This window comes from Actinia tenebrosa, unplaced genomic scaffold (assembly GCF_029948245.1).
Source record: "Actinia tenebrosa isolate PJP-AT-01 unplaced genomic scaffold, QUT_ActTen_1.0 PGA_scaffold7__59_contigs__length_16204524, whole genome shotgun sequence".
In the NCBI taxonomy this organism is placed as follows: Eukaryota; Metazoa; Cnidaria; class Anthozoa; order Actiniaria; family Actiniidae; genus Actinia; species Actinia tenebrosa.
In genome coordinates this window covers 3,910,679-3,928,230 of record NW_028292584.1, presented here as the reverse complement: position 1 = coordinate 3,928,230, position 17,552 = coordinate 3,910,679, and the positions used below count along the sequence as shown (strand labels likewise).

The 17,552-nt window shown below is 44.9% G+C and overlaps 1 protein-coding gene across 3 annotated transcripts; it reads right to left on the bottom strand.

Moving 5' to 3' along the window:
• Window positions 1-2,086: 2,086 nt before the first annotated feature.
• On the bottom strand, window positions 2,087-14,004 carry LOC148905374 (uncharacterized). Of its 3 annotated transcripts, none has more exons than XM_089040130.1 (4): window positions 13,781-14,004; window positions 11,101-11,188; window positions 7,635-8,118; window positions 2,087-7,032 (listed from the first exon to the last, which is right to left on the bottom strand). In XM_089040130.1, exon 4 carries the CDS (start codon window positions 6,729-6,731, stop codon window positions 2,229-2,231), a length of 4,503 nt encoding a protein of 1,500 aa, XP_088896256.1. In that variant the 5' UTR covers window positions 6,732-7,032; window positions 7,635-8,118; window positions 11,101-11,188; window positions 13,781-14,004; the 3' UTR covers window positions 2,087-2,228. The 3 variants fall into 3 exon arrangements, 2 of the variants coding, with proteins under 2 accessions (XP_088896256.1, XP_088896257.1); XR_016121732.1 differs by lacking the exon at window positions 2,087-7,032 and adding an exon at window positions 7,062-7,349 and having other exon boundaries at window positions 7,422-8,118; XM_089040131.1 differs by lacking the exon at window positions 11,101-11,188.
• Between the last annotated feature and the right edge of the window lie 3,548 nt (window positions 14,005-17,552).

Below are 17,552 nucleotides of genomic sequence, written 5' to 3'. Positions count from 1 at the left end.
GAGCACACAAATCTTGAGAGCTGTTAACATTGTCTAGGGTAAACGTGTGCTGAGCCCCAGGAGGCAGCTTGCTTTTCAGGTAGCCTCCTGCATCCAGTCTAAAGGTCCATTGCGTGGACTTGGACGTGCTGGCAACGGGCGGCAGCGTCACCTTGGTCATTCCTACTCTCCATTGATCACTCATTCTTTGAGATGCGGGTAGTTCGCCTGTAAAATTTCCTGGTCGGTTGGAAGGAAAGCGAGGTTTGGATTGGTTGGACAGAAGTGTCAAGCTCATAGAGGAAGAATCGTACTCGTCGACTTGAGGCGTGAAGAGAAGGCAAAGGGTGGTGTCCTTAGTAGGTCTGTCTTTCAGCCAGACTGGTGGGCGACCCTTGGTGTCGGCCAATTTAAATCCTACGCTCTCTAGGTAACTGCGGTTCACACGACGACGGAAGGGATGCTTGGATTCTTGGTAGCGGATGGATTGAGCGGAAGACGTGGTAATGCGCTCGATCAGCGGAAAGTAATCGTGGCCCACGATCTCGTAGCGAATGAGATTCGTGTACAGCAGCAAGTCTCCTTTGGTCTGTGTGGTTTCCGGCGTCATAATGGCTTGGATTTCCACCGACCACACGCCCGGCAAGTGCCATCCTATGGGCAGCTGGACCACGAATTCCGAGGCGGTGTTGTCGTTGGTTTGGGGGTACTCGGGATCGGGCTTGCTGTTGAACCAGTAGATAAACGGTTTGCGTTCCAACCTCATGGTTTCTTTTTGGGGCCCAAGTCTTCGACTTGGCGTTCGTCGATCCAATTGGCGTACTTTTCAGGCCACCCTTGATATTTCACCAGCACTTGGGAACGACCTGTAGTGGGGTCCGTCCTGCGTTGAAGTATCTTCTCAATGCGATAACGCATGTGCTTTATTTCTTCTTCTTCGACCTTGAGCAGCTCCTCTTTGTAAAACGTGCCCTTTAATATATCCTCGCCGTCGTAGTCCATCAAGCGGTAGCACGCGGGAGGGCCTGGATCGCGGGCTCGAATCTTAAACCATTCTTCCGACCACTGAGGCAAGTAGCCCTTGTCGAAGATCGTGGTTTGACGACTGATCCGGACCACGTCGCCCACATTAAACTCGTAAGGCCCCTTGAGCTTTTGTCGCGCTCCTCGTTCGGGGCCGTACTCCCCATACAATTTTTTCCACACCTCCCCTTCGTTCCCACGATGAACCGAGGCCGGCGATTGCTTTAACGTGCCGTGGCGCTGATGGTTGTACGACTCGACCAACGGACCAATCACGTCCACCCACCGTCGGGTCCCGTTTTCATAGAAGTACTTCCACAGCCGACCTTTCAACGTTCGCTGCAACCGTTCTACGATGGCGGCCTTGGTGGTGGATTCTCCCGACATGAGCTTGGGCGGAAGGGGGCAGGCGGCAAACAAGTCTTTGACGTCCTTGTTGTAAAACTCGCTCCCCTTGTCTACGTACACGGTACGAGGCAACGTATGTTTCTTGTCCGGGTCTTGGGCCACTTCCTCAAAGATTTCGCGAATGCCCCGCGCCGTTTCTTCCCCTGTCTTTCGTTTCAGCGGTCGTACCCAACAGTACCGAGACAGCACGTCGACCACGAACAAGATCCACCCCATCCCATCATTGGCCGGTTTGTCCCACGTCATGTCCGACAAATCCATCTGCCATTGCTCGTCCATGGAAAACACGACAAAGGGACGACGAGGATAATTACGCCGTGCTGGGCGATGAATATGATGTGTCGTCTGCGCTTCCAGCCATTTCTTCTTCGTGGCTTTCGCTTGAGGTCCCTTGGAGACGTCGCCGGGGTCGGACAAAAACGCGAAGGTTCCCGCTAGGGCTTGGGGGTGTTTCGCCCCCACTTCGAAATACCGACTGTACCATTTGGAAGCTTGCTTCTTGCTGGCCACCGTGGCGGCGGCGGCTCCGATGCTCTTCTTTCCTTTCTTCCCTTTCGTCTTTCCAGCGGCGGATCGACCTTTGCGCGTGGATGACGATGGATCCCCCGCAGCACGACGAAAGGCAGCATCGGATGCGTGCTTGACGTCCGCACCCAATGCGGTTGTTGCTGATGTCGCCATCAGGCTGATCTTCTTCGTTGCTTCCCGACACGATGGCGGCGGCTTTCTTGGCCAACCAACGTCCGATTCGTCCTGCGGCGATTTGAGTCATGCTGATGAACACGTCTCCCTTTATGTCCCCCTTCTTTTATGGACCTTTAATAACCATAAGGCAACGTGGTCAGGCCCTGATCAATACGTATTCGCTTGGTATAAACCAAGCGAACGTCCTTGTCCATGGATACCGTTCGCAGCACCTTGTGCGTGCTGTCCCTCACGATCTTTCGCGGGTAACTCACCGTCACCTTTTCGTTCTCTTGAACAAGCAGACGTTTCATGCTCTTTAGGTGGACCAGTTCTTTAGCGCAGGGGGTCAAGCTGATGCCCTTGCACTTCACGACGCACTCGCCCTTTTTGGTACGGTACGCGTACGTCTTGGGGCCCAAGGACACGTATTCCACAATCCAGTTGGTGTCCGAATCGCCGCATTCGTCCGACCATTGCCCCAGCTGATCCCCCGTGTCCAGCTCCTCGTCCCCTTCCCGCGCCGTCTTGTAGATGATGGAATCCGTGTCATGGTACAGCACGCGGTCCCCCAAAGCACTCAGCTTGTCGTACAACCGCAAACGGGCCCAGGCCGTCACGAACGCAGGGATGACGACATTGCCGTTGGGGTTGCACACCGTGGACTCGCGGTGCACGTCGTAGTTGACTTGCACCATGTCGCCCGTCAACAGCAGCACCGTCTTCACGTTGACCGTATCGTCGTGCAGCAGTTCGAAGAAGCGGCAAGGCTCCGTGACGTACTCAACCTTACCGCGAAACGGATTTTGTCCGAACTTGCCCCACAACGAATTTAGGTTCAACTTGGCCACCGAACGCAGCCCCGGATTTTTTACGACGTTTTCGTAATGAAGATCGATGCCCTGACTGGCCTTCACGGACCGCATGAATTCCCGCTTCTTTTCTTCCGTGTCGCAATCGGACGGCCACCCCGAGGCTTCCATCTTCATTTTTAGATTTTCACGAATGTACGATTGAAACAAGTCGCTGCTGCGTTCGGGGTAGTGCCACACTTCGTGCACCTGCGCCACTTCGTACCCCTGGTTCAGCGCTTCCTTCAACTCGGGGGTCGTCCACACGCCGTGCCGCAAACGCCGCTCTTCTAGGGTGTGCGTGCACTCTCCACCCTCGTCCACGTCCTTTTCGTCACAGCAAGCCGCGCACAGCGTGAACATCAGCTTGTGGTCGGCAATGCGCGGAAGCACGGGGAAGAACAATCCGCGGGGAGGGTCGACGTCGCACTTGACCAAGCCAAACCACTCTTCGTCCAAAATACAATCCGCAATCTCCTCGGGGTCCATATCTAAGTCTTCGCCCAAGTACACCATGGGGTGGCCTATGGGGTACTCTTCCTCCCACATCACCGTAGGGTACAGCGACACCACGTCCACGTACCGTATGCGATGCACGGGGTCCGAGCACAACATCAAGGCCATGGCCTCGTCGTCCGACTCGTCGACTTGGACCTCCCCCTCGCAGTACGCGTAGAGTCCCACGGCATTGGTGCGTCCTCCCATCAACGCTTCGCGAGGCTGTATGGGGTCCAAGTTCTTGATCCACTCGGGGAACACGTGATACTCCCGTTCCGCATCCCACACGTGACTCCACATTTCCACGACGTGATGTCCCGCAGCACGCAGTTCCAACGTTCTCTCCCGCGTCTTGTCGAACAGATCGCCCATGGTCACCCCCAAATGAGCATGAACCTGACTTCGCCTGAAGCACACTTCGCACCCGTGGTAGAAACACCCGTGGAATTGATACACGGTGTTGGTTCGCCGATCGTACCCGTCCACTTTGCTGCCTTGCAAGGTCAACTCGCCCAGTGTGCTTCCGGCCCAACGCAGTTCAGGCAGCCCCAACGAGTGCAACCATTCCAGGGCTTGGACCGATTGGATGTCCCGCTGGCGATAGCCCAATGGCGGCACGACGCCCATCACTTCCGATTCCAAAAAGTTCTTCTTAAAGACCGTCAGGCAGGTCGAGGCAATGGTGACGCACTCCGCAAAGGGGTCCACGTCAAACTTATCGACGTACAGCTCCCGAAATTTTAGACATCCCCGGGCCATGACCATTACGTCTTGGATGCAATACTTCTCGATTTCCTTCTTCATAACAAACGTCTTGCCTTCTTGCTCGTGCCACCACTCCATGAATTTCTCCTTCTCGCGCACATCCATGTCGTCCACGCCGTAATACTCGGGGGCAGGGTAAGGACCTTCGTACTGCGTATTTTCCAACGTGTTAAAGAAGTGAGGAAAGTGGCCCTTGTCGCCTCCCGAGGTTCCAAAGGTGGCTGGGAACTTGCGTAGAGCCATGGGAATAAAGCACACCGAATCTTTAAACGCAATCCCTTCCAGCGTCATGGTAATGACCTTACTCCCTTGGTACACGCACTTGGGCTTGATGCCTCGCTTGACGCACTCCTCCAGGATAGGGTACGAGTCGTACCTCTTAAGGTTGTGGGCCATAAACGTGTACAAAGCATGCACGTCGCGCTTGGGACCCAACAACCAATCCATGAAGGCCGAGGCATCGTCAAACACGAACATCCGTTGACGGCCGCACGTTCCCGCACACCCTCGCGTACGGTACTCTTCCACGTGAGAAGCACACTCGTGGCACGTCAGCAGCACTACCACTTTGTTGACCACGTGACGTTCCTCCAGGCACCGAGCCTCAAAGTCAAAAAACGCGAGAAAGAACTTACGCTTTTCGTTCTTCTTCTTGGGTCGTGCTTCCGTAGGATCGCTGCTCACTCCCTTAACGTAGCACAAGTGTTCTCCTCGCTTTACTTTCGTCTCCCGACACACCAAGCAATCGTATTCGTAGCAGACGTGATCGTCGACCATGTACCACACCCTAGTCTTTTGGTCGTAGCGCATCCGATCCACGGTGGTCTTGCACTCCCGACACACGTGCCGTCGTTCACAGGTGGTATAGGTCAAAGATCCCTTGCGACGTCGCATCAGGTGCGAACGGTAACACACCCCGGACCAAAACCCCACGTGACAGGCGTCGCACGTGATGCGTTCGTTAGAATACTTGATGTAGTGGTCGTTCCGCTCTTCCCCACATCGCAAGCAAGGACGTACGCACTTGTGTGTTTCCTTATTGCTGTACCCCTTATTGCATTGCGTGCAGAAGTACACCCGCCCCAACCACCCGGCCATAGACTCGATCCACGTAAAGTGTTCGTCCATCCAATTCAAGTAAATGGGGGTCAACGTGCCCTTGCCTTTTCCTACACTGCTCCCAAACGAGGCTACCACGTACCGGTTCTTCTCGTCATACACGCACAACTCGAATCCGTGTTCCTCATCCGTCGCGTAGCCCTCGTTAATGCTCGCACACCACCGCTTGACGTCGTCCAACCCGCACGCTTGATCCCAGGTGTCCTCCATGCCCATCTCACCGTACCAATCCTGCAAAGACTTCTCGTACCCTCCTTCAGCCGTCACTTCCAACCCCAACCCCTTCAGCGCCCGGTACAAGGCCCTACCCAGGCAATTCTCGTGTTCGTCGTCAAAGACCCGCGAGACCTTACGCCGCTTGGCTTCCTCCGTGGCCTTGTAGTGCGGCCTTCTCTTGCCCAATTCGTACTTGGTTAAGGCCTTTTTTTCACTGCAGGCATGCGTTCTTTGATGACGATGAATCATGCCGCACCTCAAGCACAACCGATGGTGCAAAAACTCGGCCTCCCCATACAACACGTTGGGCGACACGACGTCCAGCATCGCGGGGTCTCCTTCGTCCAGCCACATCACCCATCCCTCCGTTTCGCTGCTGTACACGCTTTTCCAGATGACCTCGTGATGCGCACCCGGACCTCCCTTTTGGCAAAGGACCAAGATGTTCGTGGTAGGGTGCACGACGCACCAACGCGTCAATATTTCTTCCCACGTCCATTCGTGCTGCACCTCCAACTCTTGCCTCACCTCGTCCCTCGTTCTTACGCTTCGCCACGCTAAGATCTGAATCACGTGTTCCGCTACCTTCGACCCCACCGCCGCCGGCGGCTTCCGTAGAACTCCCCTTTCCAACCGATCTCGCAACAGTTCAGAAGTCATGATGGTCGTCGTACACACCCGTCCTCGCCCCTTCACGTCTTTGATCACCGTCACCGTAATGTCCAATGATCGACCCAACATCCATTCCCTCTTGGACTGCTGAATCATTTCGATGGCGTTGGTCAACATCAGCCTTTGAAATTGAGGTGTGTGGTACGGACGTATGGCCAACGACACTGGGTATTCCAAGTCCCCACCGTACAGGGTCATGCCTACTTGATCCCGCGCCGTCAATCCTTCCTCACCGGCAATGCGTTCCATAACTTGATCAAACAAACGTTCCACCCATCGCACCCCCCATTCGTCTTCTCCTTCTTCTCCTCCCTCGTCCAAGTCCTCGTCGCCGTCATCATCGTCATCGTCGTGACCCACGTACGGTCTACGTTGGCGACCGGCCTGTTCCAAGCTGGACCTCGTCTCGATCCGATACGAAATGACCCGCGTCCTCATAGGCACGTTCACCGCAAACACCGAGCGAGCACAACTCTTAATCAGAGACGAGCTCCTGGTGCTCCTGCCTGATGCCATGGTGAGAAAACACTAAACGATTGCCCACACCGTACTCCTCTATGACATACACTTTCGTACGACCTCGTTCTGAATCCACCAATGCCTGCTTCACTCGGGCCCGTTCTCTGGCTCGGCGCGATAACACAAACGCCGCCCTCCTCTTCCGCTCCTGATGCTTTTCGATAGCATCAATCCACCCCGTTAACGTATTGGCTAAGCCGTGTACCGCCTTGACGTATTCCTTCGCGTCTCGCAAAAACTGAGGGTCGGGAGTCGTGCCTTCCTTATAATGTTTAGATAATGCCTTCGCAAAGCCTTCCTTGAGGAAAAAAAAAACAAAAGACCCAGTTAAGATTCAACGGGTATACCCGTATTTATTCACGTATTCGGTTACATATTGTTTAAGCAATAGTACATCAAATTTATCTAACTCTTCAATGCCTCTAGTCTTTAACAACTCCATTACATTAAAAAATGTTCTTCGAACTAGGATGTATTGCGTGCTTGATAACATGTCTTGATTGCTATAATCATCTTGTCGCACTGCATCCATGGCTTGATAAATGGTATTCTTTATTCTCTTATTCATTCTTTGCTTTCGATCGCATCTCTTTGTCATTTTCATACTGATGAGTACTGCAGTGTTCAAAAAGCAAAACATAAGCTCATGCCTAAAGCCACGCACACCTAACGCTTCATCGTACTTACCACACTGGTATCTTCGTATCCTACGTTGGCTTTACTGGTGATTCACTATACAAAACCTATACAAATCACAGATCCTGGTCCCCCTATATAGACCCCACCTAGGGGGGTGGGGGGACCCCCTACCCCTCCCCTCCCTACCCCTATATATCCAAGTCCATTTTCGTACCCAATCACCAAATCGTATACCTAGATACCTAGTACTTAGTTACTTACTTAGCCAACGCCAACCTTCATCATGCCTCCCAAGAGATCCAACCGCCGCATGGTCATCCCCCATCCAGAAGACAATCAAGTAGACCAAACTGCACCTACTCCTCCAGGAACGCCACCACCACCATTGCCTACCGAGGCCGGCGTCCCTGCACCGATGCCTCAGTTCAATCGATTCAACATTGATGATCCCTATGATTCCGATGATCCCGTGGTGGTTAACGCCCGTAATGCCTACATCAACAATCATGATTCGGATAATGAATCCAATGCCGAAGGAGAAGCAGGTCCTTCTGCTCCTAAACGTAAGCGGGAGAATGTGGAACAAGAAGAGGATCAGGATGATGAGCCTGAAGCCGAGGCCAGTCAGGACGAAACCCTGGTATGTACCATTTGTATCTTGCCTTGCGAATGCAATACTTCAGAACCCTTCGTCATGACACCCTGCTGCAATCATCCCCTTCATGGCGCCTGCATCCTGCACTACCTGGAAATGAAGCGTACCCACTTTAGCATCATGTGTCCTCATTGCACCCAAAACTTATGCGTGGGTCCTGATTACATCACGCCCGAACAATTCCCCGACGGGGTGGCCGACCGAGACAATTACAACTACGTCATTCACAACTACGTCATGTTTCGCTTGCCCCGTTCGTGCTACGAACAGTACTATGACGAAACCTACAGAAAACCTTACCATACCTATGCTCCAATGTTTCACATGCTCTTGCCCACCCCTAGGAAGCGCTTCGTCGCGTCATCGACTTCATCTCTAACGGCTACAAACAAAACAAACAAGACATCCGCGACATCTACCTCTTCTTCCGTCGCCAAGAACGACTAGTCACCGCATTCGAAAAAAAGTGGAAACTCTTTCGAGGCGACTTGAAAGGCATCCACGAACTCCTTCAAAAGCAACTTCATTCCTGCAGCATCCTTAAACTAGGCCTCGCTCCTCCAGACACAACCTAAAGGACCTCTATTCTTTCAGACCGCAATCGCTACCACCGCCACAAACGTCCTACGCAAACACATTGGAAGAACCCTAGTACTTACCCAACTGCTTGACAACCTTCACGACCTCCTCTACGACAAAAAACTCTGGTTACTTCATACCCGCCTCAGCAGCGATACCCACCCTCTCCTTCACCAACTGCAATGCTATAAACGATGCCTCCAAAACAAACTCAGAGTCGCCGGCATCGACATCGAAAGATTCATTGAACTCGAAGGAGGGGACTTTGTCACCGGCATGTTCTGGCTCGATACCCTTGCCTTTACCTTGTGAACTTCACTTTGTGTTTTCTTCAGGCCGCTGCCGTCACCTGCGCCATTTGCCTCTCCAACGTACCCCTCAACTGCCCCAACACCGTCATGACCCTTTGTTGCAAACACCAATTTCACTACGACTGCCTCGACCAATGGCGTACTCGTCAAAACACTCAGTGTCCCATGTGCAGGGCCCGGCCCATCAACACCAATCCACCCTTCCTCACTACCCTGGAACTCTTGCCTCTGGACTCCTCTGACGAGGACGACGATTACCAAGCCAACGACACCCCTTCACAGGACGACATCGACCACCAAGCGCACCCCTTTACCATCATCCCCTCCACCACCATCGCCCTTGAAGATGCCCAAGATTACAGCTGTCACCACCGTACCCCCAATGCCTACGGTCCCATCGTCCTCAATTCTACCTATACGCGTCTCCACAACTTCCAGTTCACGCAAACTCCTTCCACGCCCCTACGCTACCTACTCATCGCCCACGAGGCCCGCGAATATCCGCCCTCAGGATTCATTCGCGTTCAACTTTCCACCTCGGCCACCATCAACCACTACTTATTCGCTTCGGCCATGTGGAGAACGTACCAGGACGACAGCAACATCATCTTTACTTACCTACCCTTAGTCGATGGCCTCAATCGCGACCTTCCCCTATCGCACTTCAATGCCCACACGTCCGTCTACGTCTACGTGGCCCCCTACTTGCACCGGGAAGATCCCAGCATCTACATCATGGGGGTCAGCACCAAAAAAACATTACGCGCTACCAAAGCCTCCTTTCTAAAAGCATTTCCACGTTGTCCTTTTCCCTCATTAGAAGGCCTCTACTACACGCCCCGACACCCCGTACGACCCCTCTCATCTGATATGTACGTGTCAAGAGGCTCAAGATCCTGACTGTCTCCAATGCAACGAAGCGGCCAAGAACTCCGAAGTGGACAACAAAAGGTTCTTCTTCCCTCCTGACTTCCAAAAACGCACTCCTTCACACCTCATCACTGACGTGGCCGACGCTCTGGATGCATGTCCCACCTTCCAATTGTTCCTCAACTTCTTATCCATCTTCAACAAGAAAAAGAACTCCAGCCCCTGCAGCTGTGGCTGGTGCAATTCTTAATACCTCACTCTTCCCATACAGACCTACTGACGCGTTCACCCTGACAAAAACCGTTGCCAATACTGCTCCCTCTTGTTCACGTTTGAAACTACTCTTGCTCCTTAACAGTGCTGCGTTTGTTACTCGCCTCTTCCCGATCATCCGCTTCAACGACACCTTCCGACCGAAACACTTTACTCCGACACCAACATGACCTCCTGCTGCGCCCAACCCATACACACCGAGTGCCTCATGCAGTGGATCCTCAGCACGGGCTTCAACTACACCTGCCCTTACTGCCGTACCCCTCACGCGCTGCCTCAATGGCCCGGCTCCTTGTTCGTCAACTACCTCGAAGGCCACTTCTCTCAAGTGTACAGCGGCGACCCCGTCTGGGAAATGGCTCAGCCCACCATGGCTCGCATCATGCTCCTCTTCTTGCGTCACGTCCACGACCTCATCCACATCCGTCCCATCGCTCACGTCAATTTTCACAACACCATCAAGCCTCCACCGTGCCTGCTCTGCCGCAAGCCCATCCCTTATTCAGGTCAAGAAGGAACCATCGACTACACGGGTCAATACCACACCTTCAACTGCCGTCAATTTGCTCTTCGAGGGTACATGCCTCCGGCACCTCGTCACGTCCCCATCCAAGCCTGTCATTCCCTCTGCCTCGTGCGCTACATGGATCAACACCGTCATCACTATCCCATGCCGTGTCCTTGTTCCTCCCTCCCTGGACCTCCACACCAAATCTGTGTCACTCGCTTAGACACCTTATTTAAAACGTTCATTCGTCACACCCGAGACGCCGCGGCCGTCCAATGGGCCAGTCGCTTGTGCATCCAAGAATTTCAAACCAACACCTTCCACGTCATCCTCCTCCACAAACAACGACTCCATCTCGTCAAGCTTCATCAACGAATCCATCCGCCCCACACACCTCTTAACCACGTCAAGTTCTCCCTCGACTACCAGTCCCACATGCGTCGCTACCTTACCTCGCTTGACCTCAGTCCTCTCCCTGGCTTAGCTCGTTACGTCCTTCGCTACAAACGCTGTGATGCATGTCTCGCTTACCTTCCTGGATGGTTCCCCCAATGCAGAAACTGTACCACACCTTTCCAAACTCTTCGCAATGGCAAACGCGTCCGACGACACGACTTATCTAATTAAAAAACATTTCGTTTGTTAAATTTATGTACTGCTTTTTCATTGGTCAATAAAAACCTTTCAACACACCTATGACTCGAGTTCTTTCTCCTCTCACTTGCATGCGCGTCCTGGATAGCTCAACCTGCGGCACTAGTCAGGTAAGTAACAACGCGGCGCTCACTGCGGTTCGAGCCTCCCCAACGCCATAACTTTTTTTCGCAAGAAAAAGCTTATATGCTAATTACTTCCGGATCCCTACCCTAGACTACCTTAACTTTACTTCTCTATTTCATAGCAGCCCTTGTGGTCTAATGGTATGATACCGGCCAGAGCTGGCTGGAGATCGAGGTTCGACTCCTCGCGAGGGAGCTTTTCTTTTTTAACTTTTTTTTTTTATTTCCTTACTCTTTTAGACACAATCATCAGCTAGCCTCATTCAAGCTTACGCTCAATTTAAGGCTCAAGTTAAGGCCTCCAAAGAAGCCAAGCCTGCCCCCACCGTCGACGACCAAGTCACGGCCAGCCTCATTCGAGTTCGTGGAAACACCCACAACAAAGCAGAACCCAAACCCACCCTTGAAGAAGAAGAAAACGCCAAGTGGTTTATCCATCCTGAAACCCATAAGAAATACCTCATCCACAGCCCTGATACTCCCAAGGAAATAGCCAACGACATTGCTCGAGGCATTGGCAAAGTCCTCGTCACCAATCATGGCATCCTACGACGCATAGGCTTCCTCCCTGCTTGGAACACCTATACCTTTGCCATGGTCAATCCCCCCCAAGGGCCTCACATCCACTCTGGGGAGTCCAGCCTCATTGAAGCTTACGCCCAATGGAAAATCAAGGTCTCCAAAGATGCCCTCCGCACGTACGAGCAAAAAGAAGAAAAGCGCAAAGTAGAAGAGCGCAGGGAACAACGCAAGCAATACATCAAAGAAAGTCGTGACCGATGGATGACCTCTAATGGTCATACCTGTGTTTGTTCCTGTGACACCTGTACTTGTAAATGTCATACCTATCCCTCCTATTAAAAACCGTTAACCTCAAACCAACGTCTCGACTACCTTTTTAAACACCTCCCTAAAGTAAGTGCTCGTGGTAGCTCAACGTGTAGAGCGTCGGACTATAGTTAAGAAGGTTGCTGGTTCAAACCCAGCTCGCGGGACCTTATACTTTTTCAAGCAAAATAAAAAAATCAAAATCCCCACTTACGTCACCCGCGTCGTCTCCCGTTCCCGCCTCCCATTGGGCGATGCATCGCCCCAATCACTTCCGTTTCCGGTGATTTGCCATGGTAACAGGAATATATGAATATTTAATCCATGAATAAATTAACCTGACCCTATGCATAGACATATATCACTACTCGGGATTCGCTCCAGATCTGGAGAGTGGACACGTCACATTTCTATTGTTTTCTGCTTCGATGTAAACATTGCAGTCATAAGAGCTTCTCGAACGAATACAAGTGAACGTCCGATACCTCGAGTACTTTTCACGGTTCTGAAGGTTTAATTGAGTGCTGCAAATGAATGAAAGAGCAATTTTTAATTAAATATTCCTGGAAATCTAATAATTTTTCTATAAGAAGGTCCAGTATTTGTCTAAAATAGAGCCAAACTGTAGGTTCCGGTTTTTCGAAGATCTTGTCAATCTTCAAAAGTATAAGGCTTCCACTCGATTGGAACAACAGTTGTGTTGTATCTTCTTTTCATCTCGAACTCATGCTTTTCTTTTAGGGATATTAAGCGACATTTCACAAAAAGAAACCTCGGATGAGTGTTTGGTGAATCCAAGGACACGTTCATTGACCATGCGATCTCACCGGGGATCTCAATATCAACTTTCAGATCGATAGTTGGACGTTTCCTGTTATCGTTCGCGACGCTACAGCCACAGATTCTGCATCTCTCTAACAAAACTTTTTTATGCCCATCCATTACATTGCTGTGTAGATCAAAATACAAAATTTGAGTTCACATCAAGTTATAAATGTCACGAGTATGACAATGAGCTTCGGTTTTTGATACACGGGAAAGACGTGATACAATTGATCACCGTACCCGACTCTAGTTTTAGGAACTAAAATTTCTCGCGAGGGTTTACCGAAAATCTGGGAGGGTTACCACCTCCAAACTTGGCACAAATAATCTACATCTATTAAATTTTCAGTGAAAATTATGTTTGAGCCGGGAAAAATTCGTTAACTTTCCAAAGAAATGTATATCCAACTACTAACCGAACCCGTAAACACTGTCATGGCGCTCAAGCCAGGTAAAACTTGTCTGATTTTTTCACCATCGTCTTCATCTCGCAATTATATTTTCACCTCAAGCTATTCTTCCGAATATCGTGAGAACTACTATGAATCAATATCCAGTCTCTACTCAATGAAAATAGATGAAAATGCCCAAAGAAATAAGTCGACCCGCTTTCACGGCAATTTCCGACCTTGTCGCCGAAAACAAAAGAAACGTGACGCCACGACCGCTCTCCAGATCTGGAGCGAATCCCGGACTGTTTATAAGATTTTGGTTCAACTGGAGCCACCATACACGTCTCGAACATGGACTTTTATACATCGATAGCAGTTCGTATGTACCTGTCATACGCAGTTGAGTTTTGTACGTCAATATCATGTGCAGTCATTCCTAATAAAGGCTCCCACATTTTAAAGACAGCATGCTAGTCTCGAGAGAGGATTGCTAATCAAATAGACCTCATGGGTTGCCGGCGATCGTGTGTGAGACAGGCCTTGACGAGGCTCTAAGTCTTCATCTAAATTGTATATACCTGTAACTCTGATAAAGTCGTGCTATAGAGTTCTTCATCGGGTATCAAGGTCCATGCACGTGACGCGAATGGTTGCTCCAATTGGACCATAAGCTTATGAATTATTCATGAGTTTTTGAAATTTTATGATTGTTTTTTCGATTTCTTTATGATTTTTTATCAGTTTTTCGTAGATTTTTTATAGTTTTTTACAATTTTTTTTCCCTATCTTTTTTTTCCGATTTTTTAATAATTTTTTATCAATTTTTTTTCGATTTTTTATGAATTTTTTTTCAATTTTTTTTCAATTTTTTTTTCATTTTTTTTCAATTTTTAAATGATTTTTTTTCAATTTTTAAAATAATTTTTAATAATTTTTTTCAATTTTTAATGAATTTTTTTATTATTTAAAAAAATTTTTTTTCGATTTTTTAATAAATTTTTAAATAATTTTTTCAATTTTTAATAATTTTTTTCAATTTTTTTATGAATTTTTCAATAAATTTTTTCAATTTTTTTGTAATTTTTTATTAATTTTTTTTCAATTTTTAATAATTTTTTTCAACTTTTTATGAATTTTTTCAATTTTTTAAATAAATTTTTTCAATTTTTTTGTAATTTCTTAATAATTTTTTTTCAATTTTTAATAGTTTTTTCAACTTTTTAATAATTTTTTTCAAAAATTTTTTCAACTTTTTTGTAATTTTTTAATAATTTTTTTTCAATTTTTGATAATTTTTTTCAACTTTTTATTAATTTTTCAATTTTTTAAATAAATTTTTTCAATTTTTTTGTAATTTTTTAATAATTTTTTTCAATTTTTAATAATTTTTTCATAAATTTTTTCAACTTTTTAATAATTTTTTTTCAATTTTTTAATGAATTTTTTCAATTTTTTGAAATAAATTTTTTCAATTTCTTTGTAATTTTTTAATAATTTTTTTCAATTTTTAATAATTTTTTCATAAATGTTTTCAACTTTTTAATAATTTTTTCAATTTTTAATAATTTTTTTCAACTTTTTATGAATTTTTCAATAAATTTTTTCAATTTTTTTGTAATTTTTTATTAATTTTTTTTCAATTTTTAATAATTTTTTTTCAACTTTTTATGAATTTTTTCAATTTTTTAAATAAATTTTTTCAATTTTTTGTAATTTCTTAATAATTTTTTTCAATTTTTAATAATTTTTTCAACTTTTTAATAATTTTTTTCAAAAATTTTTCAACTTTTTTGTAATTTTTTAATAATTTTTTTTCAATTTTTGATAATTTTTTTCAACTTTTTATGAATTTTTCAATTTTTTAGATAAATTTTTTCAATTTTTTTGTAATTTTTTAATAATTTTTTTCAATTTTTAATAATTTTTTCATAAATTTTTTCAACTTTTTAATAAATTTTTTCAATTTTTTAATAATTCTTTTTCAATTTTTTAATGAATTCTTTCAATTTTTTTATAATTTTTTAATAATTTTTTTTCAATTTTTAATAATTTTTTCATAAATTTTTTCAACTTTTTAATAATTTTTTCAATTTTTAATAATTTTTTTCAACTTTTTATTAATTTTTTAAAATAAATTTTTCAACTTTTTAATAATTTTTTTTAATTTTTTTATCATTTTTAAATACTTTTTTCGATTTTTTAATAATTTTTTTCAATATTTTTGTAATTAATTTTTTCAATAAATTCAGTTCAGCTCTGCTCTGCTCTGCTCTGTTCTGCTCTGTTCTGTTCTGTTCTGTTCTGTTCTGTTCTGTTCTGTTCTGTTCTGTTCTGTTCTGTTCTGTTCTGTTCTGTTCTGTTCTGTTCTGTTCTGTTCTGTTCTGTTCTGTTCTGTTCTGTTCTGTTCTGTTGAGTTCTGTTCTGTTCTGTCGAGTTGAGTTATGTTCAGTTCAGTTCAGTTCGGTTCGGTTGAGTCCAGTCTAATCGAGTTGAGTCGAGTTGAGTTGAGTCGAGTCCAGTCTAGCCGAGTCGAGTCGAGATGAGATGAGATCATTTCAGTTCAATTCAGTTGAACTCAACTCAACTCAACTCAACTCAACTCAACTCAACTCAACTCAACTCAACTCAACTCAACTCAACTCAACTCAACTCAACTCAACTCAACTCAACTCAACTCAACTCAACTCAACTCAACTCAACTCAACTCAACTCAACTCAACTCAACTCAACTCAACTCAGCTCAGCTCAGCTCAGCTCAGCTCAGCTCAGCTCAGCTCAGCTCAGCTCAGCTCAGCTCAGCTCAGCTCAGCTCAGCTCAGCTCAGCTCAGCTCAGCTCAGCTCAGAACAGCTCAGCTCAGCTCAGCTCAGCTCAGCTCAAATCAACTCAACTCAACTCAACAGAAAAGAACAGAACCGAACCGAACTGAACTGAACTGAACATAACTCAACTCGACAGAACAGAACAGAACAGAACAGAACAGAACAGATAAGAACAGAACAGAACAGAACAGAACAGAACAGAACAGAACAGAACAGAACAGAACAGAACAGAACAGAACAGAACAGAACAGAACAGAACAGAGCAGAGCAGAGCAGAGCAGAGCAGAACAGAACAGAACAGAACAGAACAGAACAGAACAGAACAGAACAGAACAGAACAGAACTGACCTGAGCAGAGCAGAGCAGAGCAGAGCAGAGCAGAGCAGAGCAGAGCAGAACTGAATTTATTGAAAAAATTAATTACAAAAATATTGAAAAAAATTATTAAAAAATCGAAAAAAGTATTTAAAAATGATAAAAAATTGAAAAAAAATTATTAAAAAGTTGAAAAATTTATTTTAAAAAATTAATAAAAAGTTGAAAAAAATTATTAAAAATTGAAAAAATTATTAAAAAGTTGAAAAAATTTATGAAAAAATTATTAAAAATTGAAAAAAAATTATTAAATAATTATTAAAAAACTGAAAGAATTCATTAAAAAATTGAAAAAAAATTATCAAAAAATTGAAAAAAATTATTAAAAAGTTGAAAAAATTTATGAAAAAATTATTAAAAATTGAAAAAAAATTATTAAAAAATTACAAAAAAATTGAAAAAATTTATCTAAAAAATTGAAAAATTCATAAAAAGTTGAAAAAAATTATCAAAAATTGAAAAAAAATTATTAAAAAATTACAAAAAAGTTGAAAAATTTTTGAAAAAAATTATTAAAAAGTTGAAAAAATTATTAAAAATTGAAAAAAATTATTAAGAAATTACAAAAAATTGAAAAAATTTATTTAAAAAATTGAAAAAATTCATAAAAAGTTGAAAAAAATTATTAAAAATTGAAAAAAAATTAATAAAAAATTACAAAAAAATTGAAAAAATTTATTGAAAAATTCATAAAAAGTTGAAAAAAATTATTAAAAATTGAAAAAATTATTAAAAAGTTGAAAACATTTATGAAAAAATTATTAAAAATTGAAAAAAATTATTAAAAAATTACAAAGAAATTGAAAAAATTTATTTCAAAAAATTGAAAAAATTCATTAAAAAATTGAAAAAAAATTATTAAAAAGTTGAAAAAATTTATGAAAAAATTATTAAAAATTGAAAAAAATTATTAAAAAATTACAAAAAAATTGAAAAAATTTATTTAAAAAATTGAAAAATTAA

Excerpts from the sequence above, each read along its gene's own strand:
- LOC148905374 (XM_089040130.1), bottom strand. The coding sequence starts at position 6,731 with ATGGCATCAGGCAGGAGCACCAGGAGCTCGTCTCTGATTAAGAGTTGT.